This window comes from Hylobates moloch, unplaced genomic scaffold, assembly GCF_009828535.3.
Source record: "Hylobates moloch isolate HMO894 unplaced genomic scaffold, HMol_V3 SCAFFOLD_5, whole genome shotgun sequence".
Taxonomy (NCBI): domain Eukaryota; kingdom Metazoa; phylum Chordata; class Mammalia; order Primates; family Hylobatidae; genus Hylobates; species Hylobates moloch.
The window spans coordinates 5,781,099-5,808,136 of record NW_026652280.1 but is presented as its reverse complement, the minus strand read 5'-3'; the positions used below and the strand labels follow the sequence as shown (position 1 = coordinate 5,808,136).

Genomic DNA, 27,038 nt, shown 5'->3' with positions numbered 1-27,038 from the left:
AATGCTGAGGTTGCCTTTCACTCGCTTCGGGTGTTTTTTGTTTGTTTGTTTTTGTTTTTTGTGAGGACAACATTGTAGGGCCAGACAGAGCTCAAGGAGCTGGGGGGTTCCAGAGTGTCCTGCCCTTGAGCAGCTCCATCCTGCGTCCTCCAAGGCAACCAGGATGTGGGTGCCACTTGGGCTGCACCCTCTGACCCTCTGCAGCGAGCAGATCCAGACTGTCATCAAGATGCAACTTCGCCAGAACAGAAGCCACAGTCTGGATTTGGGCATGTTTCCTTCTCACTGTTTTGCTTCCCCCCACTATGAGTGGTAGAACCAATTTCTGGTGTAGCGCCTTTCTGCTTTAAACAATTAATTAATTTATAAATGGGCCCAGGACACATTGCCCCTGAATATCTGGTCCAACATTAGGTTTACTTATTGTTATGGCTTGAACTGTGCCCAACCAATTCATACGTTGAAGTCTTAACCCTTAGTATATCAGAAGGTGACCTGATTTAGAAATAGGGGCCTCAGCCAGGCACGGGTGCTTATGCCTATAATCCCAGCACTTTGGGCGGCCGAGGTGGAAGGATCACATAAGCCCTGGAATTCAAGACCAGCCTGGGCAACGTCACGAGACCTAATTTCTACAAAAAATACAAAACTTAGCCAGGTGTTAGCTAGGTGTGTTGGTGCATGATTGTAATCCCAACTACTTGGGAGGCCGAAGCAGGAGGATCACTTAAGGTTGGGAGGTCAAGGCTGCAGTGAGCTGTTATCGTGCCACTGCACTCCAGCCTGGGTGACAGACCGAGACCCTGTCAAAAAAAAAAGAAAGAAAGAAAGAAAGCAAGAAAGAGAAAAAGAATAAAGAAATAGGGTCCTTGCAGATGTTATTAGTTAAGATGAGGTCATACTGGAGTAGGATAGGCCCCAATTCAATATGGCTGGTGTCCCTATAAAAAAAGGGGGTGGCCAGGCGCGGCGGCTCACGCCTGTAATCCTAATATTTTGGGAGGCCGAGGCGGGCAGATCATTTGAGGTCAGGAGTTCCAGACCAGCCTGGCCAACATGGTGAAACCCCGTATCTACTAAAAATACAAAAATTAGCTGGGCGTGGTGGTGTGCGCCTGTAATCCCAGCTACTTGCGGGGCTGAGGCAGAAAAACTGCTTGAGCCTGGGAGGCGGAGGTTGCAGTGAGCTGAGATCGTGCCACTGACCTCTGGCCTGGGCGGCAAGAGTGAAACTCTGTCTCAAAAAGTAAATAAATAAATAAAAATTAAAAAGGGGCATTTGGACACAGGCACACCCTGTGTAGATGAAGGCAGAGATCAGGGTGCTGCTGCAAGCTATGGAACACCACAGATCACCAGCAACCCCCAGACGCTGGGAGCGAGGCCTGGGACGCTGCTCCCTTACTGCCCTCAGGAGGAGACAACCCTGACTGCACCTTGATCTCAGCCAGCTCTCTCCAGAATTGTGAGAAAATAAATCTCTGTTGTTTAAGCCACCCAGTTTGTGCTACTTTATTAAGGCAGTCCTAGCAAACTAATACATTCATTTGAATAGAGCTTTTAATTTAAACATTGACCATGTAACAAACTGTAACAAACTATTAGTATTTAATACATAAAACTCATAATGAGGGTCCATTCTCGTCACAATGCTTATAGTTTGTATTTAAGAGGAAGAGGAAAGTATTGTCTACCAGAAACTCCACCATATGCCTGCTCATCACAACCTGATTCTTTTCTAGTCATTTCCCTGGCACCCCGAATATGCCCATTCAGTGGGTTTTAAACAGATACAACGGAAAGGCAACCCAGCTGCACTTCCACTATAAGAAATAACCCCCTGACTGTGGCCCAATAGAGACAGTGGACTACAATAATTGCCATTTAACTCCATGGTGTCCACATCAATGAATATGATATCAGAAGATTTCTTCTCTTGTCCTCTGCTCCTGGACTTTCCAGAGAAAGTTGACGATGACATGGGTCTGTCTCACATCAATTCCCCAAATATCTTACTGTATTCATTTGGCGTGTAGCCTTTGTTGTTTATTAGCTATTTTAGTATTGTAGGTTTTATTTTACTGATGACTGGTGGTTGTTACAGCATGAGTTCTAGGTTGCCATTCCAGCTGGCATGATTTTGAGGAATGGTTTCCAGAAGGGCTCTCTAGCACATATCTCCCCCCAGGAAAAGCTTAGTCGATTCTTTCCTGATAGCAACAGATGAAAGCTTTATGTCATAGGAAATCATAGTGATATTCTGGTGGCAACATGTACAAAATTATTATATAAATCTTGCTTATTACATAATCCTTTGGCTATGCTTAAGGACAGCTCTTGAGGCAGGCACACTGGGGGCCACATGGCATTAAACAGATCATCTTTCTTTCACACCCACGCAAGAATCAAAAGCAGTGCTAAACAAAGTGTTCATCCAGCCTTTAATCTCCAAGGGGAAGAGGTTACAATAAAAATAATTTCTTCACCTGAGTATCAAACGGTCACAGTTCTGGGGAACCCTATTTCCACTTCAGAAAGGCAAATGCTGAGGAATTCTCACCATCTGACTCTCACAGTAAAATCCCATGCAACTCTTTATGTTTCACCCTTGAGAAAAAAAAGGTGCATCAACTTTAACAGCTCCTTGAACTTCGGCCCTTGCAAGGAAAGTGATTGCATAACAGGTTACGTATCAGCAAGTGAGGCTGTTCTTTATATGTTTTGGCTCAGGAAAGAGCATGTGAACTTTTTTCTGGGGTCAGCATTTGGAACAGACAAACCAGTGGGAGGAACAGAGGGTGACAATGTTTAACCAATAAACTGAGCTGAACTCAATCTCCTGCCTTGACAGGGGAACCATGCAAGGTCCTTCACTTTGAAAGGCTTGGGCTCCGAGCATTTGTCAGCAATGGGTTGCGCCATATCATTGTGTTGAAGTTATTATTCAGTGACTGGGAAAACAAAAAATGCTTGGAGGCCTCCACTGACTTTTGTCAGACTGAGAAAAGCCAGAGTTTCTTCTTTGATGGCTTATGAAGCAAGTCCTTGTTCAGCCTGGGGATTAGTGCCTGTTCCAGCAGGGGCTGGCGAGGGGTACAGGGAGGTAAAGACACAAGCATAGGGGAAGTCATCTGACTGGGGAAGTCATGCTGGCTATGCAGTGACACGTCGGAGACTCTCAGTCAATATGAATGAATAAACAGATACATTACACACAGGAAGAGTTTGTATGCAAACTCTGGTATGACTCCTCCAAAAAAAAAGCAAAAGGCTACTACCTGATGAGACATGATGTGTTAATACTACTTAATTATGACTTCAAGGCCGGGCGCAGTGGTTCGCGCCTGTAAGCCACGGGAGGCCAAGGCAGGTGGGTCAATTGAGGTCAGGAGTTCTAAACCAGCCTGGCCAACATGGTGAAACCCCGTCTCAACTAAAAATACAAAAATGAGCTCGGTGTCATGGCACACACTTGTAATCCCAGCTACTCAGGAGGCTGAGGTAGGAGAATCTCTTGGACTGGAGAGGCAGAGATTGCAGTGAGCCAAGATGGTGCCAATGCACTCCAGTCTGAGCGACAGAGTGAGACTCCATCTCAAAAGAAAAAAAAAGAGATATGGCTTCAAGTTCAGGCCATAGTTGCTTTACAGAAAAAGAAACCAGTTGAACAACATGAGCAGAAAAATCAACTGTTTACATCTTGTGCATTCTAACCGAGAAAACCTCCCTTCAGCCTATGAAATTGGCACTGGTCTGACTTGCCTCACCATATCCAAACCCTTGCTGGCCGTTTCCAAATACTAGCTTGAGGTTTTTAAAAGATTCAAATATCTCTTTGCAACTTGAAGTCCCTTCAATCTATTCTCTAACAAATGTATGGGAAGGCATCAATTTTAGGCCATGCCGATGTTTAAGGTGAGAGAATGTCCACCTTGGATGCAGCTGACAGCTGAGGCTGCTGTCATACCCCACATGAAGTGGGGCTCTGAAGGCTAACCCACTTCCATTTGCTGAACTCAGCTGGATTTTGCTCAGAATTATAAATTATTCAGGCTGGGGCAGAATCAGGACCAGTTCTTTTGGAAACCTGAGGCCAGTTGATCTGACCTCTCTGGCAGGGCCATAGGAGCCAGCAGTGGTCTCAGCAGTGGCAAACTTTTGCATCTCTGTGCATCACCCGAGCTTTGCAGCAGTAGGAGTGAGGGGCGGCAGCAGCTGCGCAGAGACAGGTTCTGGAGCAACCAGTTCCCAGGACCTAGGGGGGCAGCATTCCTTCCTCAGGCACAGGATTCTAAGTTCTGTGTTATATTTGCTAGAAGTCTTTGAGTTGATGAAAAACCCACCCACCTAAAATTGTCTTAGAAAATCAAGGGAATTTATGAGTTTCAACATTCAAGTTGAACCAAAAGAGATTTCCATTCTTGTAGGTCAGCACTTGCCAAATTATCAGCAATATCTGATGCTTCCAACCTTATTAGAAGTCCGCAATAGGTGTGGCTTCAAGAGAGGCCTGATCCAGCAGCTAAGCCAGCATGTCCAAGGACTCAGAGTTTCCCAGTCTTTCTAACCCACCTTCCGTGTTGACAGGCTCAGCCTCAATCTCTGTGAGTCCCCATCCCAGAAGGACCCAAGATACCTCATGATGTCAATGTGGCCATGGCAGCTCCAGACATCCCACCACCAGGGGAGGAAAGAAGTCTCTCCTGAACACACACACAGCAGGGAAGCGGGTCCACGTTCTGAGGAACACTGGTGAAATTCCTTCTGCCTCCCTGGTTCTGATAGAGTGGAATCATTTCCCACTAGGCCAGGGATAGGATGTTCTTTAAGCTCAAGTGAATCCTAACTCAGCCTGGAGTTAGGTGAGGGGTCAATCCCACCTATGTCCCATAGCTGAAAACGAGGGAAGCAGATCTCCCCAGAGTTAAATCTGGGTGCCGTTACCAGAAGGGGAGCGGATATTCAGTGGCAAAAAAAAAAAAAAAAAAAAATGCCTACTGCTCACTCCAAGTACAGAGACAGGTGTCAACTGAACAAGCATTTAAACTTAGTAAGCCCCCCAGGGCTAGATTTCCTCAAGGAGGAAACTTTCAGGGACCAAAGGACCTAACCTCCTACTGATGGGGCATGCAGGGCCTCGAGCTGGTCTTTGAATGGACACTGGATAAGGGTGTTTGTGCCCAAGCTTTGGAGGCCAAGCACATGCCCACACAGTGGTCTCAGAGCCAGCCAGCCTCGCAGTGCTATTCCATATCCTTCCATAGGCCTGGCCACTCCCTATTTTGTTCTTACGGCACTTGTTGCAAACCTCTTCTTTCTCTCCACCACCTCCCTCTCCCTCTCAGTGGGTGGCTTCAGGAATAGGGGACAATAGGCATGAAATTTAAATTTCCCTTTTTCCTCCCCTTCCCCTACTCTCAATGTCAGGGACATTCTTGCCTCCTTGGTCCTTCTAGGAAGTCTCCTTCCGAGCCTCCCAGGACCTTGGCTGTCTGTTAGCCCCGTCCCCCACAGCCTTTGCCCATACACAGCTCTTGCAGCATTGAAACACCTATTAGTATCTTCTACCTTTAAAACAAAAATGAAATTAAGAGCCACCACCGCCTGCCCACCTCTTTCCCCCAGATCACAGCCAGGGTTCCTGAAATGGCATTCCCCGCTCTTCTCATCCACTGTGCACCTCCTGGCCTTCCTCTGCCCTGGGGGCTGCCCTGGATCTGCCCATGGGTGGTGGCTGCTGTTGCTGCCCCAGAAGTCATGTTCTGTCCTAATCTCAGCATAACTGGGTGAGCACAGGGGCCTTAGAGACCAACAACAGGAGCTGTATCTCGCTCCGGCACCCACTTTTCTGGGGCCTTGGCTGCTGCATTTTTAATATGGAGATACTGATCACTTTCTACTCCTCTGTGTGCCATGAGGATGAGATAAGGTCATCCGCATCACACCCTCTGAGGGTGCCTGGGCCCTGGTGAGCCCTGCACACACGCTGTCATGGTGGCCTTGCCCTCCCTGGCCCTGAAGCCCAGGGCACTGCCCAGCACGCTGCTGCCATCTGTGGCTGTGTCTCCCATGGGCTCCCATCCCCGGCTCTCTGATCTCATCCCACATACTCTTCCCAAGGACTGCAGCACCCAAGTGGCCTCAGTGACTTCCATGAGCTGATGACCCTCCAGCCATATCTCCCACCCAGATGTCCTCGTCCCCTTCCAGAACGTTCTCTCTGGAAGACACAGCACCTTGATCATCATGTATCCCCAGTGCTTTCTACAGAAACTGACATAGGAAAGTGTTTCCCACTCCTGAGTGACTGGATGGATAAGAGATTCGGAATGAAAGCAGAGCGTCACACTATCATGCTTGAAGTTGTAACGGGAGTCAATTTTGGCCAAGGAATGTGAATGGAGAAAAGCAGATGGCACAAGACAAGACAGAGGCTTGGGGAGCAGCCCGAGCAGAGGGGTGGAAGGAACAGCCCTCCCACCTCGCAGGCCTCCTGAAAACTCTGGGTGGGGCAGGGTTCCTCCTCCTTCAGGGCAGGGCCCACAATTCTCTATCCCTCAAAAGCTGCTGGAGATCTCACTGCTGTGGGTCTCCAGGACACACTGAGGAGCCAGGGTTTAGAGGTCGCTAATTCCCCTTAAAAATAAATGCGTGTATATTTTATCACAATAAAAAAAATGGTACATATGGATTACCTTTAATAATAATGTAACCCTTTGCTTGTTGATATGGATGGATTTCTTCAATAAACTGTTAAGTGAAAAAGTCTTTCCAAGAGGATTCCATTTTTATAAGGGAATACGAGAAATAATTCTGAAAGGATATACATTAAAATGCTAGTTGCCCCAAAACAAAAACAAATAAATGGGACCTATTTAAATGAAAAAGCTTCTGCATAGCCAAAGAAAGAATCAGCAGAGTAAACAGACAACCCACAGAGTGGGAGAAAATATTTGCAAACCATGCATCTGACAAAGGACTAATATCCGGAATCTACAAGGAACTCAAACAAATCAGCAAGAAAAAAACAACCCCATCAAAAAGTGGGCAAAGGACATGAATAGACAGTTCTCAAAAGAAGATATACGGACATCCAACAAACGCATGAAAAAATGCTCAACAGCACTAATCATGAGAAAATTGCAAATTAAGGCCACAGTGAAACACCACCTTACTCCTGTAAGAATGACTATAATTAAAAAGTCAAAAAATAATAGCTGTTGGCATAGATGTGGTGAAAAGGGAACACTTTTACGCCACTGGTGGGAATGCAAACTAGTACAACAACTGTGGGAAACAGCGTGGAGATTCCTTAAAGAACTACACGTAGAACTACCATTTGATCCAGCAATCCCACTGCTGGGTATCTACCCAGAGGAAAAGAAGGCATTATATGAAAAAGACACTTGCACACGCATGTTTACAGCCCCACAATTCACAATTGCAAAGATATGGAACCAACCTACGTGCCTGTCAACCAATGAGTAGATAAAGAAAATGTGGTCTATATACACCATGAAATACTACTCAGCCATAAAATGGAACAAAACAATGGCCTTTGCAGCTACTTGGATGGAGCTGGAGGCCCTTATTCTAAGTGAAGTAACTCTGGAACGGAAAAGCAAACATTGTATATTCTCACTTATAAGTGGGAGCTAAGCTATGAGGATGCAAAGGCATAAGAATGAAATAATGGACTTTGGAGACTCCGGGGGAAGGGTGGGAGGGGGGTGAGGGATAAAAGACTACACATTGGGTATAGTGTACACTGTTTGAGTGAAAGGTGCACCAAAATCGCAGAAATTACCACTAAAGAACTTATCCACGTAATCAAAAACCACCTGTACCGCAAAAGCTATTGAAATAAAAAATGAAAAAAATAAAATGCTATTGTCATTATTTTTAGGTGGCGACCGAGCGATTGTTATGATTTAAATTTATTTTTACACATTTCTGATTTGTATGTCCTCTTTTGTTTTTTTAAATGAATATATATAACTAATAATTATTAATTAAATGGAAATTCCATTTAAATAATTTAAATGCCTGAAAAACAAACTTCTTTATAAATACATGCATTTTGATAGGCTTAGAAAGTGGCCTCCCTAAACCTATCGATAAATTCACATATTTATAAAGAGGCCCAGAGGCCTCCCTGCACCTGCTCTTGGCCACCCACAGTCTATAGTCTCTGATGCATCTCTCCAAATGTAAATCAGATCCTGTCTGTTGCAGCCATGCTGGCCTCTTGTTCTTCAAATATTCCAGGCACACTGCTGCCTCAGAGCCTTTGCACACTTATCTCCCTCTCTCGGGGATGCTTTCATCAAATATTTTCAGGCTCATTCCTACACTTCATGCAGGTTGCCACCCAGATATTCCCAATTCACAGATGAGCTTCTAATCACCCTAATTAAAATCACATGGCTTTCCAAGCCTCTCCACTTTCCTCTTTGCATAACACTTTTTCACTGACTGGCGTTCCACACATGTCTCTTTACTTACCTGTGGTTTGCAGATGTCCCCGTGGAACGCAGCTTCCCAAGGGCCAGGATGGTGGGTAGTTCTTCAGGGCTGTACGCCCAGGCCGAGAATGGCTCTCGGCATGTGGTACTGCTCAATGTATAGGTGGGGGATGAATTTTAGGAACAGTTGTGTAAACTACACAGGGATTTTTTTTTTCTTCATTCTTAATAAACTCTTCTCAAGGGCTTCTGCCAGTTGGAAAAAGCAGCTTAGCAGTTAAAGACATCATTCGCTGAGATCACCAAGTACTTTTCTTCCCCTGAGTGGACAAAGCCACGTGTAAATAGTGATTCTTGATCTTTAGGGGATCACAGACCCCTTCAGGATTCTGGAAAAGTTATTTCTTCTCAGAAAGATGCACGTATGAACAGAATGCTTCGTGTAATTTCTGGAGGTCTAAGGACTCCCTGGAGCTGCTTTTTGAAGCAGAGCGCAGCCACTCTGAATTTCAGGTGCCACTCATTTAAGCCTAATTGTTATTCGGCTGGGCCAGAAGCTACTAGAAAGACCTTTGCTTTGGGTTTCTCTCACTGAGAGACAGGTAACTCCTACTCATACAATGGCAATTGTTTCTGAGAGAATACACAGAGAACCAAGAATTATAAATGGAAATTTATAATGTGAGCTGGAGATAGGGGAGAACAAAACAATAGTCCAGATACAGCAGTATAAACTTTAGAAGAAGCTCCATCAGTTCAGCTCAGCTTACTCGCCAGCTTACCTGTCTCTCTCCACGTCCTCTGAAACGCAAATAATCAATGCCCACGGCGTACTGACCTGCACACTTGCCTGCCTTCTTGACCACCTGCATACTCCTGCTCCAACTCACTTATCAGTGTACTTGTTCCCACTCTGTTTATATTAGCTTTATTTCTTATTTTATTTTTTCAGAGATGGAGTCTCACTCTGTCACCCAGGCTGGAGTGCAGTGGCACGATCTCGGCTCACTGCAACCTCCACCTCCTGAGTTCAAACAATTCTCCTGCCTTAGCCTCCCACGTAGCTGGGATTACAGGCACCCGCCACTATGGCCAGTTAATTTTTGTATTTTTAGTAGAGATGGGGTTTTGCCAGGTTGGCCAGGCTGATCTCGAACTCCTGACCTCAGGTGATCCACCCGCCTCGGCCTCCCAAAGTGCTGGGATTACAGGTGTGAGGCACCGTGCCCGGCATTATATTAGCTTTAAATGTAATTACAATTACACTAATTGAATATGATGTAACCTGAGGAAAAATACAAGTTCAAAAGGAGAGGTATCCCCATAAAGACTATGTTGGATGCTATTAAAAGCTTTGATAAAGGGATTGTTAAAATGACTAGGCATGTGCAAGGCAGCTGTCAAAGGCCAGGAAGAAAAATTCTAAAGCGCTAGGAATTCTACAGTATGGAGATAGCTTTGGAAGCTTCTTTATGTTCTCATTCCACATTAAAGTAAGAGAAAGGGACATTTTAGATGCATCGTGGTTACAGAACTCCTATCAGAGGATCCAGACCCAAAAGATAAATCCAAAAAGCTCTTAGCAAATGAAATTAAAATGAGTTAAAATATAATCATTTTCCACTTTACCTGACTTTGAGTAATCAGCCATCCACCCATATAGTTAAGGGCATTCTATCTACTACATTCTAAAAATAGGGAGAGGAGACAGCCAACACGAAGTCATGAAAGAAATTAAGGCAATCTATGAGCACCGTTAAATTAATTTTTTATGAAGTTGTAATGCCATCAGACCTGTATAGGTTTTTCTTTGCAAAGTCATGGCTCAGGAAACTGACAAATACTAGATCCTCTGTAATTCCAAAGAGAAGAGAGCTTTAAAGGTGTAGAGAAACACAGGGAGAGAGGCACGTGCTACAGGTTTGCTTGGGTGAGAAGGGTTTCATGAGGACAGAAATGAAAGTTATGGAATCCAGTTTGAACTGGAAACGTACAGGGAACCAGCCACAAGTGGGTATGATTCTCAGGAGAGAGAACTCTGAAAAAATATTAAAGGAAACATGAAGAACCATTGGAGAAAAAGGGCAAAAATCTACTCCATGGTTTCCCTATAAGGATTTTGTTTTCTCTAACACATGAAAACTTCAACCAGAAACATTTAGCTGCTCTAAATCACATCTGTGAATTCTGCAAGTTACTGCGAGTCTAGGAGTAAATCAGTAACCAAGCCGGCGCAAAGAGGAGAGAGAAAAGTGCTTTCTTTAGTTATTGCTAGGTCTCAGTAGTAAGTCTTGGATGCTGAAATCATCAGTATTTTCCCAGGAGGAGGGTGTCACTTGGGGGCACCTAAAGCCAATAGATTCTTAGTTAAAAGGAAAGGCTGTTAGGCACTGGCCATAGTGCCAAGAACGTGAACTTCATCAGCACCGAAGTCTACAGACTCAGGGTAGAGGCGAGCGTGCTGAAGTTATGAGATACCGCAGCTCAGCAGAGATAAAGAGGAACTGAATTTATCATACTCAGGTCCAAGAGCACAGAACTCCCCTGACCTCCTACATGTTTGCTGTTGATAATCATCCGCCCTCCGTCGCCCTCAGTCTTTTGGGCTGACACCAAGATCTAGGCACTAGCTTGACCTTCCAGAGTGTTTCACAAGCTTCCAGGATCTGGTGTACTAAGAATATGACGAACTTTGTCAGATAACATCTGTCTCTGCCTCTTGCCACGCTGACAAACTGTTGGAGTCTGAACGTTCCTGTGCTCCAGTATGCACAGCCTGGACATCCTGCAGTTCTCAAAACCCCCTGCCTCTAAAGGCTGAGTTTGTAGGGTGCTTCAGAGCTGCCTGGGGCTGGGGGGCAAGAGTGGTATCAAAGTGGTGTTTTAGTGAGAAGAATCTCATCATGATGGGCACAAGAGATTGAAAATAGAGACTGGAAGTGGGAGACCAGTTAGGGGACTTCAGTTAACAAACACCTCCTTTGTCTCAGGAACTGGATGAGGCTCAGAGAATACAGTGCAGGACAGAAATAATGGCCTGGGCAGATCCAGATGAGAGTAGGAAGTGAGCTTTTGCAGCAGTAACTCAGAGCAGCCGAGCTGCAGCCTAGACGAGGGCCGTGGCACTGGAGGTGGAGAGGAGGGATGGACGCTAGCAAGAGAGTAGACAGAATGGCCACCGAGGCTATCTAGAAACAAACAGTACACATCAGCGATCAGTTTCTCCTCAGCTGCAAAAGTATATACTTAATTCCAACGATATGTAAGTGAACAAAGTATGGAATGAAACAGTAAAAGCCCCTCCTCTGGCTTCACATCTCACCCTTTACAGGAGGCCACTCTTTTTTTTTTTTTTGAGACGGAGTCTCACTCTGTCGCCCAGGCCGGAGTGCAGTGGCGCAATCTCGGCTCACTGCAAGCTCCGCAGGAGGCCACTCTTAACCGAGTGGTGATTGTAGGAAGCAATGCCAAAGGTGAGGGGTGTGAAGGAGAAACCATGTTTCTGGCATGACCTGGGTGGATGCTCCTGAGATAAGAAAGCTGAGGCTGGGCGCGGTGGCTCACACCTGTAATCCCAGTACTTTGGGAGGCTGAGGCGGACAGATCAGGTGGCATGCACCTGTAATCCCAGCTACTCGGGAGGCTGAGGCAGGAGAATTGCTTGAACCCCAGGAGGCAGAGGTTTCAGTGAGCCGAGATAGCACCACTGCACTCCAGCCTGGGCAACAAGAGTGAAATTCCGTCTCAAAAAAAAAAAAAAAAAGAAAAGAAAGAAAGAAATGCTGGACGAGACAATTTCTTGGGCATAGAGAATGAGTTCACCTTGACTATGTTGAATTTTTTATACAATAGCTCTGTTGAAATATAATTCCCATAACACACAGTTCACCCATTGAAAGTGTACAGTTCGATGGCTTTTAGTACATTTAGAGTTATGCAACCATTGCCATAATTCATTTCAGAAGATGTTTATCAATCCCCAAAGAAATCCTGCACCCGTTATCAGCCACTCCCCAATTTTCTTCAGCCTTCTTCCCAGCCCTAGGTAACCACTTTCTGTCTCTATGGATTTGCCTATTCTGAACATCTCAAATCAATTGAATCATACCATATGTAGCCTGTTATGAATGGCTTCTTTCATTTAGCAAATGTTTTCAAAGATTCAGCCATGTTCTAGCATGTATAGTACATTTTACTGCAGAGTAATATTCCACTGTATAGGCATAATGCGACTTGTTTATCCGCTCATCTACTGATGAACTTTTGGGTTGTTTCCAGCTTGGGGTTATTGTAAATAATGCTATGAGCATTCACATAACAGGTTTTTGTCTAAACACATGTTTTTCCTTCTTTTCGATATGTACCTAGCAGTGGAATTGTTAAGTCATGTAGTAATTCTGGTTAACTTTTTGAGGAACTGCTATACTCTTTTCCACAGAGGTTGAACCATTTTACATTCTCACCAGCAATGCACAAGGGTTACAATTTCTCCACCTTTGTCAGAACTTGTTAGTGTCTGACTTTTTTATTATAACCTTCCCCATGGGTGTGAAGTGGCATCTTGTGGTTTTGATTTGCATTTCCCTAACGACTAATGATACTGAGCATGCTAATCATGCTTATCGGCCATTCGTGCATTTTCATCTGGAGAACTATCCATTCCGATCTTTTGCCCATTTTTTACTTGAGTTGTCTTTTGTTGAGTTGTCAGGGTTCTTTATATATTCTAGATACAGGTCCCTCAGATACATGGTTTGTAAGTATTTTCTCACATCCCGTGTCATCTCTTCGGTTACTTGATGGTGTCCTTTGAAACAAAAGTTTTTAATTGTGATGAAGTTCAGTTCATTTATTTCTTCGTTTGCTGTGTGTGCTTTTGTTATCTAAGAAACCATTTCCTAATCCAAAGTCATTAAGATTTATGCCTATGTTTTCTTCCAAGACAAATATGGATTTTTGTGTGCATGTTCATGAACTGGTGAACTAAGAAAAGAAATGTGAAGTAATGCTACCATTACTTATAACAAGGTTACATTTTTCTTTTTCTTTTTTTTGAGATGGATCTCACCTGTTGCCCAGATTGGAGTGCAGTTACCCAATCTTGGCTCACTGCAACCTCCGCCTCCCAGGTTCAAGTGATTCTCAGCACGCACCACCACACCCGGCTAATTTTTGCATTTTTAGTAAAGATGGGGTTTCACCATGTTGGTCAGGCTGGTCTTGAACTCTTGACCTCAGGTGATCCACCTGCCTTGGCCTCCCAAAGTGCTGGGATTACAGGCGTGAGCCACTGTCCTGGCCGATGTTAAATGTTTCCACGTGACAATTCTCAAACGATCTCTCCTTAAACAGCTATTGACTTATAAAAATGACAAGCATAATCATAATGGTAAAATAAATTCAGTTTAGCCATAGCATATTAAGATAATGAAACAATAATTCTCAAAGTTGGTGAAGGTTCTCCATATGATGTTACTTAAAATTATCATGTGAATTCAAATTCTTTCTACTACAACTTCAAAGTTTTCCTTTATTTCCAGAATTCCTCGTGGCTACAAGAATATTAAAACAAGTCAAACTTTCTAATCTAAAAATGACAACATGGCATTTTAATGGTTTCTTAAATTATCTGGACTAAAAGTAAAATTCTTGCAATTGCACATTTTGCATTTTTTTGGGGGGGGAGACCTAAGGTTTTCAAAAAGCAAATTTGTTTCACTTGCTTCTTTCTTCTTCAAAAGGAGTGGAGATGGTGGAGCCCACGGCATCCCACCTCTGGTTGTATGTTTGTTTCTAGGTCAATCCTGAAGCCCTTGGTCAACTTCAGCCTGGTCCTACAGATTCCAAATACAACCAGACGCAGAGCTGGCTGCACGGCAACGGAGACCATGCCGGGACCACCCACCCACCCTCAAGCTAGAAATTATACTCCTGGTCTTCATGGAGGCTGTGGTCCATGTCCAACTTCATGGCTTATTGGACTCTGTGCCTTCAGTAGGAAGGAGGAGTGACCAGAAACCGGGGCTAGAGAGAAGAGCAGAGAAGCCTGTTTTTTCATTTTTAAGGACTTTTCCTGACAGATGTCTCCTTCCCACCCACAACTTGGGTTGTGTTTTCCATCTTGATGAAAATATTCGCATTTCAGTCAAAAATCAAGGAAGACTGTGATTTATGTCTCAGGATTTACATAATGATTTAGTGATCTCTTAATATTCAGACATTATTGATTGATTACAAAATATGACTCCTCACAGAACCCCTTCGACACCCCCATCCCTATTGGACAACCTCGTGCCCTTTTCTATTGCTTCTGAGCTTCCCTGGCAGGTGCTGAGTGCCCAGCACCCTTCTTCCTGCTGGCCGCTGCTGGCCATGCCTCCACTAAGCAGCTGAGCATCAGACTTGACATCAATCCGTGTCCCCATTGCCTTCCCACCTCCCCATAGTCTCCCCATACCCCGACTATCTCCATGTCCCCCCATAGTCTCCCTGTCCTCCCACTATCTCCCCATCCCCCACTATCTCCCAACCCCCATCTCCCCATCCTCCTATCACCCCATCCTCCTGCCATCTCCCTGTCCCCCTGTTATCTCCCCATCCCCCACTATCTCCCCATCCCCCATCTCCCCACCACCCCACTATCTCCCCATCCCCTGCTATCTCCCCATCCCCCACTATCTCCCCACCCCCATGTCCATATCCCCGCTATCTCCCCATCCCCCCATTGTCATCTCCCCACCCCCCGTATCTCCTCACCTCCCCATTGTCTCCCCAACCCCTATCTCCCCATCCTCCCATTGTCTCCCCATTGTCTCTTGGCTTGTGTCCACTCCTCCCAGGAGATGGTAGAGCTCTCAGCAGGGGCCCTGCCATTCCTCTTCCCTTGCCCTTGGTAATGCTGATGACCAAGGAGTGACACTCACCTTCCAGGGTGACAGCACGACCCCAAATGCCAGTGCTCCCCACCCTGATGTGGAGCCAAACCAAATGTTGCCTTCAGATAAGGTGACAGAGTGGACAACAGTGATCACAGGAGAGAGAAAGGGGAGCTTTATACACTGGGCCAGCCTGGCCTTCTAGGGATTTCTATACATGGATGTGATTATTAGCTGCAATTACTGCAATCAGCTTTGTTTTGCTCAAATTTTATACACCAAACACCTCATCTTAACATAAAGCAATCTTTAAGAGGTCCGGATGGGAAAGTGCAAGCACGAAATTAGACGCATGGGCCGGCAGTGGACGGCTGCTTGGTGGTCATTTCAATCCTCACCCGCTGAGGAGCCACATCCCCTCACATCTGTGAGGCAGGAGGAGCACACACTGTGGGTCCGAGTGTTTTAATGTTGTGCAGCCACTGACAAGTCTTAAAGTACACCCCATCCGCCTGCCTTGGCAAATGGCCAGAAAGGTCACGTTTGAAGTTAGGATTTTCAGATTCATTAAAGTCCTATGCCAGATGGTGGTGGCATTGGAAGAGTCAGCTCCCAGCTCCCCGCTTCCCTTCTCAGCACCAGTCCACCCACATGCAGAGTCCAAGTGCATTCATGAAGACCCTACCTGCAGATCACCTGCTCATCCAGGGTGTCCATCCTCTCTGAAGACCACCAGCCCTCGGCTACTCTTTCGGCCCTGATGTGCACCCCCCACAGCCTGGTGACCCTCAGGAGGATGAGCTGGGGAGACCCAGACCTACAGGCAGGATTGGGCTGTGTGGGGGGTACTAGGGTTTGGAGGGGTACAGGCTGTAGGTGGGCACATCCTTGGCCCATGGGGAAGCCCACAGCCAGTGGAGCAGATGGGGTCCTCTGAGTGGGCAAGACCTCTAGTCGAGGCCTAAGGGAAGCATTACTCATGAATTATATCAATAGGAAAGTAAGACTCCACAAGGATAAGTAATTTACTCAAAGCAATGCAGCTAGCAAGCAGGAGGGCCAGGTTTCCAACTGTGGTCTCCAAGCCTCCCAAGCCTTCCTTTCTGCCCAAAAGCGACTTCAGATTTTCAGTACAACAGATGTCTTCCTGAAAGAGAAGGTGTTTTTCACTCTGTCCCTGCCTTATAGTGTCAAAGGTGCCTTACATTTATTTTAAAACAATACTTTCAGATTTAGTGATTCCAACTTAGTAGTAGAGAGTCTTAAAAAATCAAATCAAAGACTTCTAAGCCATGGAAAATATTAAAACAATTCACAATTTAGTTTCAACTCAAAACCTTGAATGTTTCTGTGAGCCAGGCTATGTGCTGAGGCCTTGGACTGACGAGCTAACAAATAAAAAGCAATTTTTAAAATATTTTGCAAGAAAAACATCCAGGCAGACTGATGTCAAAATTAAGTACGTAGTGCATAACCTCACTCAACATACACTATCAGTGCTTGAAACTTAAGTTTTGACTTCACAGTGTGGCCAGGCCATGGAGAAAGGATGTGGGGGCAGGTGCGTGAGGCGGTGGTGGGGAGAGGCAGCGAGTGAGAACGAGCTTCTGCCACGAGCCAGTGCTCTTCACACATTCTACTTAAATTACCCTTACAAGAAGGTTGAAAAACACCTTCGGTTGCCCTTTAAAATTTTCATAATGAGTTTAAATATTTACAAAGGGCATCGTTACGCAACATTTGAAATATTGACATTTTAAAATAGAGCTGAAATATCACTCTTTAAAATTTGCTAAGTGGAATTTAAATATCAACGCAATTTGCCATTACCCTTTTGTAAAAGATGCAGAAACACTCTTAGTAGAAAGAAATTGTACATTGTTCCTTTTTCTCCTTGACCTCATAGGTCTATTTCTTCTCCCCAGTTTTATCCTAATGAAAAATATTGTTATGACAGTCTTTTGCCTCCTAATCACATTGTCTATAATAGAAATGTACACATACCAGTGAAATTAAACATTTGATTTTGATTTTCTGTGGACCCATATCACAAGATGATTTCATGTATCTGACCAGTCTCCCACGGCACTCCTGAGGGAGGGAGGCCTTCATCGAAGACAGCAAAGGCATGGCAGAACAGATGTTGCTCGATGCAATGTCATCACCCCTGCTGCTGACTGTCCATGTGAACTCCAGCCACCCTCCAGAAGGTTAAACCGCCCCGTTCCTACTCTATGAGTCACCGTCAGCAGAGCACATGCCAGACAAGGAAAGCACAAAGCCTGGCTTGGGTGGGGTACCTTGATTAAAGAAGTGTCTCGATTATAGACTCACAGACCCCACTATGTACCACATTTGACAGTAGCTTTCACATCCAATATTACAATTCAGGATGGGTGAGAAATAGGTCTCCGTCACGGATGGAATGTCTCCCCCAAATTCCCATATGGAAACCCTGTCCCCTAATGTGTGGGTATGAGGAGGTGGGGTAGTATCATGTCATCATAAGAGTCCCGAGACAGCTTGCTTCCTCTCCCTACCATGTGAGTACACCGAATCTGCTGGCACCTTGATCTTGGACTTCCAGCCTCTAGAACTGTGAGAAACAAGTGTTTGCTTTTTAAGCCACCCAGTCCAAGGTATTTTGTTGGAGTGGCCTGAGCTGAGATTGCCTCTTTCCTGAAAAGTGGGAGAAGAGGAATTGAGTTGAAAGAGAGTAAAGGAAGCAGCGCAGGCATAAACATCATGTCACTTTTAGAAAAGAATGTGCTATGGGTTGACCTGCGTCCCCCAAAAACATATGTTGAAGTCCTAACCCCAGCACCTCAGAGTGTGACTATGTGGAAACAGGATCATGAAGATGTAATTAGTTAAGATGAAGTCATGCTGGGGTAGGTAATCCAATGTGTCCTTGTGACAGAGACACAAGGGGAGAAAAATGTCAGTGACAATAGAGGCAGAGCCCTGGGCGATGCAGCCACAAGCCAAGGACTGCAAGGTGGGGACTGCCAGGTGAGGACCACATCGAGGACCACCAGGCGAGGACTGTAAGGTGAGGACTGTGAGGTGAGGACCGCCAGCTGAGGACTGCCGGCCACCAGTGGCAGCTGGAAGAGGTGAGGAAGGATTCCACCCAGAGTGTCAGAGGGTGAGTGGCCCGGCTGAAACCTTCATTTACAACGTCTGGCCTCTAAATTATGAGAACACATTTCTGTTGCTCTAAGCCACCCAGTTGTGGTGTACTTGGTTACAGCAGCCTAGGGAAACTCCCACAATCTAGGTAGAAGCTGAGGATCCGGATGCCATCTGTGTCTGCACACCCCTTAGAAAAGCTACCCTGCAAAGGAGAAATCTGCTTCCAGAACTTCCACTTGCCTTCATCTAGACACCTCCAGAGGAAGGGAGATGCCTGTTCCAACCAGAGCCCTAATCATCAACTCAAACCCAGGAGGTGAGCCACTGACACACGTGCACCCAACACTGTCCCTGTGTTACAGGAAAGGGGTCCCAATCCAGACCCCAGGAGAGGCTTCTTGGATCTCGCACATGAAAGAATTCAGGGCAAGTCCGCAGTGAAAGGTGAAAACAACTTTATTAAGAAAGTCAAGGAATAGGCCCAGCACAGTGGCTCGCGCCTATAATTCCAGCACTTTGGGAGCCCCAGGCGGATGGATTGCCTGAGGTCAGGAGTTCGAGACCAGCCTGGCTAACATGATGAAACCCCGTCTCTATTAAAAATACAAAAAAATTAGCCGGGCGTGGTGGTGCACGCCTGTAGTCCCAGCTACTCAGGAGGCTGGGGCAGGAGAACCACTTGAACCCTGGAGTTGGAGGTTGCAGTGAGCCAAGATCGCACTACTGCACTCCAGCCTGGGCAACAGAGCGAGACTCCGTCTCAAAAAAAAAAAGGAAAGAAAGTTTATTTTGCCAAGGTTGAGGACATGCCGGTGACAAAGCATCAGGAGGTCCTAATGACATGTGCCCAAGATGGTCGGGGCACAGCTTGGTTTTATGCATGTTAGGGAGACATGAGACATCAATATATGTAAGAAGTACATTGGTTCTGTTTGGAAAGGCGGGACGTCTTGAAGCAAAGGCAGGAAGACTCAAAGCGGGAGGGAGCTTCCAGGTCACAGACAGGTGAGACACAAAGGGTTGCGTTGAGTTTCTGATTAGCCTTTCCAAAGGAAGCAATCAGATATGGCTCTCTCTCAGTGAGCAGAGGGGTGGCTGAGTAGAATGGGAGGCAGGCTGGCCCTAAGCAGTTTCCAGCTTGAGTTTTCCTTAGTGATTCTGGGGGCCCAAGATGTTTTCCTTTCACAACCAGCAGATGAAGAGAAAGGGCAGCCTCTGAAGTCTCACCTCTCTGAAGGGAAAGCAATAGAGAAAAAAGTGTCAAATATCTTTCCTTGAGAGTCTGGCTGCACAAACTGTAAATGTTAAAATTAGGAAGTAAACTCTCCTTTACTCCACGTTGTTCCCAAAACACATGAAGAAAAATTGCCAGCCACAGCAGCAAATTGCTGAGTCACTGATAAAAATGCCAAAGTTCAACTGTTATGTTTCTTAATGATACACAGATGCTATTACTCAACATCTTAAAAATGATTTACAAGTTAACCCTTTAATGTCATCTAAGGTATGACAGACCCACTTCGATTCACTTCATAGTTGATTTAGCAGCAATGTTTTAAAAAGTACTAAAATGTGAAGCTTTATACCTAAAAATCACAACCAAAAATATTGAAATGTTTACACAGGTCCCTTAACAAGTGTTGTAATTTATTTTGAAATAGAAACTACTTGTCAACTTTCAGTGACTAAAGAAGGCAAAGGTGGTGCATGCTATTTGATTATAAAGGTCGTACTCTGTAAGAACACCACAATTCCTTTCCACTGCACGCGGTCACTTCTGAAGAACCTCGTGGTTTGTCAGCTCATGCCAGTGCAAATGCAGTCACAGCCAATGACACATGTACTGGGGTCTAACAAATTCAGCTTTCAAGTTTCCACATTTAAAACAATAACACATAAGGCAGAGAATAATAAATGGGAAGTAAGATGACTGAATCAGCCCCTTAGAGCCCCCAGGAGGAGACAGAGCCACACCAGAACTCTTCAGAACTCGACACTAGCCGCTAAATTTCTTCAAAGATCAGATTCCAATGTCCCACAATCTCCTTACAAATTAGAAAACCAGCCTTTCCTTAGAAGAGTTTGTAAACAATTCTACCCCCTGAATGAGGAATTCTTAAACTTTCGGGCCTAGGAAGCTGAGAGTGTCTGCAATGATACGTGTAAGCTGAGAGAATGGACAGTTGCGACGCCCTCTCATGGTTCAGGTGTTTTTAAGTTGCTGATGTTTTTCAATCCATGAAGATAAGAAGTCTCTCTTATAGGCCCTGTAGGCTACTTTCTTTTTTTTTTGAGACAGAGTTTCGCTCTTATTGCCCAGCTGGAGTTCAATGGCGCAATCTCAGCTCACTACAACCTCTGCCTCCTGGGTTCAAGCAATTCTCCTGCCTCAGCCTCCCAAGTAGCCGGGATTACAGGCATGCACCACTATGCCCTGCTAATTTTGTATTTTTAGTAGAGACAGGGTTTCACCATGTTGGTCAGGCTGGTCTTGAACTCCTGACCTCAAGTGATCCACCCACCTCAGCCTCCCAAAGTGCTGGGATTACAGGTGTGAGCCACGATGCCCAGCCACTACTTTCTTTTTAAGATCTATTTCAAGTAGAGCAATTATTAGAAATCCTTAAACTATAATTTCTGGCCTTTCTTAATTTCCTTGAAAAAAAGAAACTACATCGGAAGCATACGATACATGGTTACTCAATGAGATGTGACGATGTGAAAGGAGACACTCAAACCTATTTCCCCCACCTCCAGTCATATGGCCTCCCTGGGTCTGAATGAGTAACACATTGAAGGATTCCTCTAAATAATCAGATTCTAAACATTAAAGACAATTATACACCAAACAGGCAAACACGGTGCATACTTTAAAAGCCAAATATATTTTTAAAAGATCATGATTATTATAAGTAAATTACACATTAAGGAAACATCAAAATAAAGTAGATGAATAAAAAGGCACACTCGAAAAATTTGAGCGCAGAAAGGACACTTCTTTTTGTTTTGTTTCTAATGTTGGAAGAAAGAGAAAGAGATATATTAATATCATTGTTTTCAAGTGAAGTTTTCTGTCAGTTGAAGTAGTTAGCAATGGCTTCTTTTCTCCTGTGTCCAAAGCAGGCTTTTCCTGCGCTGACTTCTGAGGAGGTGTTCAGTCTTGCTCCACGTACAGGCGATACATCAAGGCGACGGCCACTGCAGAGATGGCAGGGATCACCCAGTTGGTCCACCAACTAGAAAGACACAAAAAGCAATGATGCTGACATAATGTGCACTGTGGTGAACTCAAACTCTTTTCCCCTTCTAACAGAAAATTACCAGGGCATGTTTTTCTTAACTCTGTAATGAATTTTGCTGAAAAGGCAACCTGGATTTGCTAAAAGTGACATGAGTGTAACACATGCCCTGCTATACTAGGAATCACTCTGCCTTGCTGGCTTTACGAAAAAACTCATGCCTCGCTTGGCTGGGCGCAGTGGCTCACGCCTGTAATCCCAGCATTTTGGGAGGCCAAGGCGGACGGATCACTTGAGGTCAGGAGTTTGAGACCAGCCTGGCCAACATGGTAAAAACCTTCTACCAAAAAATACAAAAATTAGCTGGGTGTGGTGGCAGTAGCTAATTGTAATCCTAGCTACTGGGGAGGCTGGGGCAGGAGAGTCGCTTGAACCTGGGAGGTGGAGGTTGCAGTGAGCCGAGATCATGCCACTGCACTCCAGCCAGTGCAATAGAGCGAGACTATCAAAACAAACTAACAAAAATAAACAAACAAAAAACGAATGCCCCACCAGCTGTAAAGTTATGGGCCCTGTGATTATTAAGGCTGCCATTAACACCACAGCTGTAAGCTTAGGTTTGGAAAAGCTAATCTTTACAATCTGTGCTGAAGTGGATTTAAAGGGTTAAGAAACAGAATCGCCAGACTACTTGTGTGTGGTCCACAGGCCTAAATTCACCAAAAAAAAAAAAAAAAAAAAAAAAAAAAAGCCTAAGTTTACAGTCCTGATGCATAGAATTTCGATCTATAAATTACAGATTACAAATCCAATCAGGGATAAAGGAGGGAGGAGCTATAATTTCTATTTGAATCTTTAAATTAGATTTGAATCTTTAGATTTCAATCTTTAATTTCTTAGAAAAATGGAAATTAATGTGTAGGCTTTAGAAATAGACTTGGTGTACATATCTGTTTCATAGGGACTATAAGTGTAATCCTTTCATAAGGATTACAAGTGTAACTTTCATAAGAATCACAAGTGTAACTTTTGTCTTAGTGGGATTTGGTGGGGTTTTTCAATTTCACTTAGAAAGAAACTGGCTTGTTAATGAAGAGTAAGGTGAAATACTGCCTGCAGGCAGGGAATATTCCAGAACACCAACGTACTGAGGCAGTTAAATTTGACAGGATGAAATACAAATGTGTGGTTTTGAGCTTGGGTCCAAAAAAGTGGCTACTACAGAAGTCAATATGGTAGAGCTGCCAAAGATGTTAATATGCACTTGGACTATCATAAACAAATCTGGTGCCTAGAACACTTGAGTCCTGCTACACATAGATTACCAGCTTCAACTTTAAAGCTAATAAAAATGACAAAGGAAAACCGACCCATTCTTAGGGAGATGTAATCACTGGAGTTTAAGAAACAGACATGGATTGAAAGGAAGGAAATGGAATGTCTGCCTGGATGAGCCAGGCAGGCGCTGTGGGACTGGCCGCCTAAGATGCTGCCCTGGGGGAAAAGGAAATGCAATTGTTCTGTTTGTTCCTTGGGGTGGATGCAGCCAGCCAGCTAGATCACGTGGCTGTGGACGGTGTTCACGGTCGGCTACCTGAAAGCTTGAGGCTGAGTGCTCTGAACAGTCTGGCCTTCAGTGGAAAGTTGCTGAGACAGCACAGTGTCAGGCCCAGGAACCCAGAAGGTGGGGGACGCACCTTGTCCAACCTGGACCCATGAGCCCTCCCAGCCACCACTGCTTTAAAAGAAAGCTACCACATACCTGGAACTAGAATCAACAGTAGTGATAAGAGTTTCCTGAAACACGAGAGGAAAAAGTAAATTAAGTTCAAGGGAATGCTGAACTTATTCCATTGACTAAAATCCTGTTTGAAAATAAGAACACAGTATTTTATATAATGCATTCTTCAGAAGATGTCGAAAGGGAAAATTATAAACTTCTTTTCACTAAAATGCCTAACTTTGTTTTTTTCCAGAATAAAACATTTTAATCATTATCTATATTTACTTAAGGACATAACCTCAATAATTTAAAAACATTCAAAATTAATATGCTACATAAAATATCTTGCACACGCTAGGCATCTAAATACTTTAATGCAGAAACTGAAAACAGACATTCATGTTCACATACACATAATCCCACGTCACCTTTAGAAAAAGCAGTTTAATTCTTCAAAAGCATGAACACAATGTTCAATAAAAAAATCAGTTATTTCATTCAAATCTGACAGATGCAAAAAAGTGTACCTAAATTACATTAAATACATGTGAACCAAAAAGAAAAAAAAGACTGCCATTTTAAGTTCCCCATTCTAGGCCAACTTTCCCGGGGGGCTGCTTTAATTCTGACCAGACGGTACCAGCAAGACACCAGACCAGCCTCACAGGACTGCTGTGCCTGGTGTCACATTTGTCACCAGCTGGTCACTGTCAGCCTAACAGCAAATCCCCAAATAAGGAAGCCCTGTTTTTATCCTCCAGGGCTTTCTGGGAGCAGCTCTTTTGAGTAGCACTAAAGTGAATGGACAACGATTCTGGAAAAAACGCATACTTCTCCAGACAGCTGAAAAGCTAAGGTCTAGTGAAATATAAACTTTTTGGGGCTTGAAAATGGGTTAAGAAGCATTCTTTTGATGTTCCACACCAACATAAGCATTAGGGCCTCAAACAGAAGTTGCCATAAATAAGACAGCTTCAGATCTGCAGTTTCCCAAAGCACAGATAAAAAGCATTAGCAAAACAATCAGTGGCAAGCATCACTCTGCAAAGCATGTTAGAGAAACTCCCGTGAAAAGACACACCCCTTTCAGGGAAAAGCAAGCAAAGCAGTTATGAGACCCACCAACCTTGAAACATCGCCTTTAAGGTTCCTGACACAGTAGGGGAAAAAAGGTAAGTCATTTAAAAAGAAAATTGCAAATTTATTATCTATTCCAGCAATTTTAAAATCTTAGCATCTATAAAAAGTATTCATAACTACAGCAAGAGGATTTTCCAAACTGTGTATATATGAATAAAATTAACAAAGATTACTAGAAATAATCAAAACATACAAAAATATTAGTCAGCTATTAGAGGACACGATCAGTTCTGAAACAAAAGAATCACTGAAGGTAAAATATGATTGTCAAACTAGAAAGTTAAGCTTGAAACAGCCAACGGAAGGCAAACACAAACATCCACGGCATCGTTAAAATGAGTGCAGGCATTTCACCAACGTGCTGACAACTCTGGAACCTCCCACCTGCCCTCCTGCTGCCTTCGTGGTTACCATGGGTGAGCGCTAAGGTTAAAACACTACTCTGGCACCAGCATCACCAGCAACAGGCATGAACTCTAAAGAGGGGAACTTGAAATAATCACATCACCTTTTGATTGTTGATTATCTTCTTGGCTCTGTAGCCCAGGATGCTTGACAGTTAAAGGAAGTTTGAATTACCACTTTGCACTTTGATGAAAAAGTAATTGGTCTTTAGTGGTCAATGCCCTGAGGGCCTCACTTGGGTTTAGGGACGTAACTATCAAAGTATGTCAGCAACAAACAAGGAGAAAGAATATGGTTTTTATGATTGGGTCTGCCACCTGTTCACTCCATGACTTTGAGGGTTCAACTTCAGTAAAAAGAGGTTAACAATTAAATCAGTGTGTCAAAATCTGGGCATGGTGGCTCATGCCTGTAATCCCAGCACTTTGGGAGGCCGAGACTAGTGGGTTGCTTGAGTCCAGCAGTTCGAGACCAGTCTGGGCAACATGGTGAAACTCTGTCTCTACAGAAAAATACAAAAATTAGCTGGGCACAGTGCTGTGTGCCTAAGGTCCAGCTACTCGGGAGGCTGAGGTGGGAGGATTGCTTGACCCCGGGAGGTGGATGTTGCAGTGAGTCGAGATCCATGCCACTGCACTCCAGCCTGGGCAACAGAGTGAGACCCCGTCTCAAAAAAGTAAAATAAGTATGTCATGCATAATGACTTATAAAAATCACGTGAATCAGTGTAAATTACAGTAAGCTCCATAAATTATGAAAAGCATGCAAAGCCCAACAAGCTTTTGTGAATCAGAGTCATCTCATTTGTAAGTTCATCTAATGTAAACTTTAGTGGGAAGCCTATCTCCCTTAAAATACTGACAGAGTGATGTCTAACACGGCAAGCCCAGAACCTAGAGGAGAAGCTTAAGGGACTGTAACTGACCAGCCTGAGATGGGTGCTAGATGGTTCTGGAGCGTGTCTGTGAGCCGGGTGCTTAACACTTCCCAGCTGCAATGTACTTACCTCCCTTGGGAGGTCTAACATGGAGATACTGTGAGGACCAAATAATTTCTACAAGAATGCTTTAAAAACTATAACCAAGAAGGCCTATTGCTACGACTAATACTCTCTATGTAAGCAAATGTGATAGAAACATTTATGTTCGATTAAAATGCATGATTTCTAAGTCTACAAATAATTTGGTAACTTAACACTGTGCTTTCCTTATGGCAGGTTCAAGCTAATAATCTTTACTGCATTTTATTTCACTATTCAACTAGATATTTTAAGGAGGCAACATTTCAAAACTTCAGACCACAGTGTACATTCTTCAACCTGGAGATCGGTGGATGGTTATACAGACACATGACAAAAGAAATCCCTAAGGACACTCTTTACTTCTGCAAGATACAAGAAAGATACATCCAGAAAAGTGCTCATGTATTTCCTTTCCTTTCATCTGCTTATGGCCTCTCAAAAAGGCCAGCAAATTCTTGTCCCACATTCTTCCGGTTCTGCTTTCACTGAAGCAAAGTCACAATAAAGAAGAGTTGTTTAAAAAATACTCAGAAGTTAGTTAATCTGTAAAATCTCTGCAGAGAGTAAAAACATCTACTTTAGGCTGGGTGCCGTGGCTCACGCCTGTAATCTCGGCACTTTGGGAGGCTGAGGCGGACGAATGCCTGAGGTCAGGAGTTCAAGACAAGCCTGGCCAACATGGTGAAACCCCATCTCCACTAAAAATACAAAAATTAGCTGGGCATGGTGGCAGGCACCTGTAATCCCAGCTACTCGGGAGGCTGAGGCAGGAGAATCACTTGAACCCAGCAGATGGAGGTTGCAGTGAGCCCAGATCACGCCATTGCACTCCAGCCTGGGTGACAAGAGCAAAACTCCGTCTCAAAAACAAGCAAGCAAACAAACAAACAAAAATCTACTTTAAAAAGTTAGTAGGATTCTCAAACTTCAGTGAGACCTTCTACATCTAACAAGCTGATCAAATATCAACTGCTAATGCTGGAATGAAGTAAGCCATGTCTTAACACACAAAGGGCTGTCACTCAATGTTGTCAG

General features: G+C 44.3%; 1 protein-coding gene across 2 annotated transcripts in view; it reads right to left on the bottom strand.

Moving 5' to 3' along the window:
- Positions 1-21,341: 21,341 nt before the first annotated feature.
- Positions 21,342-27,038, bottom strand: part of LOC116468468 (cytochrome b5) — a 38,885-nt gene continuing 33,188 nt past the window's right edge. Inside the window, exons 4-6 of one of the 2 annotated variants that reach the window (XR_004248063.1) lie at positions 24,564-24,587; positions 23,477-23,511; positions 21,342-21,711 (exon numbers count right to left, since the gene is read on the bottom strand). Coding sequence is in view for 1 of the 2 variants with exons in the window: in XM_032152061.2 (XP_032007952.1) it covers positions 21,630-21,711; positions 23,477-23,511 (117 nt within the window). In the remaining variant the exon portion in view is untranslated. The remainder of the gene's footprint in view (positions 21,712-23,476; positions 23,512-24,563; positions 24,588-27,038) is intronic. The other variant, XM_032152061.2, reaches the window with a different exon arrangement.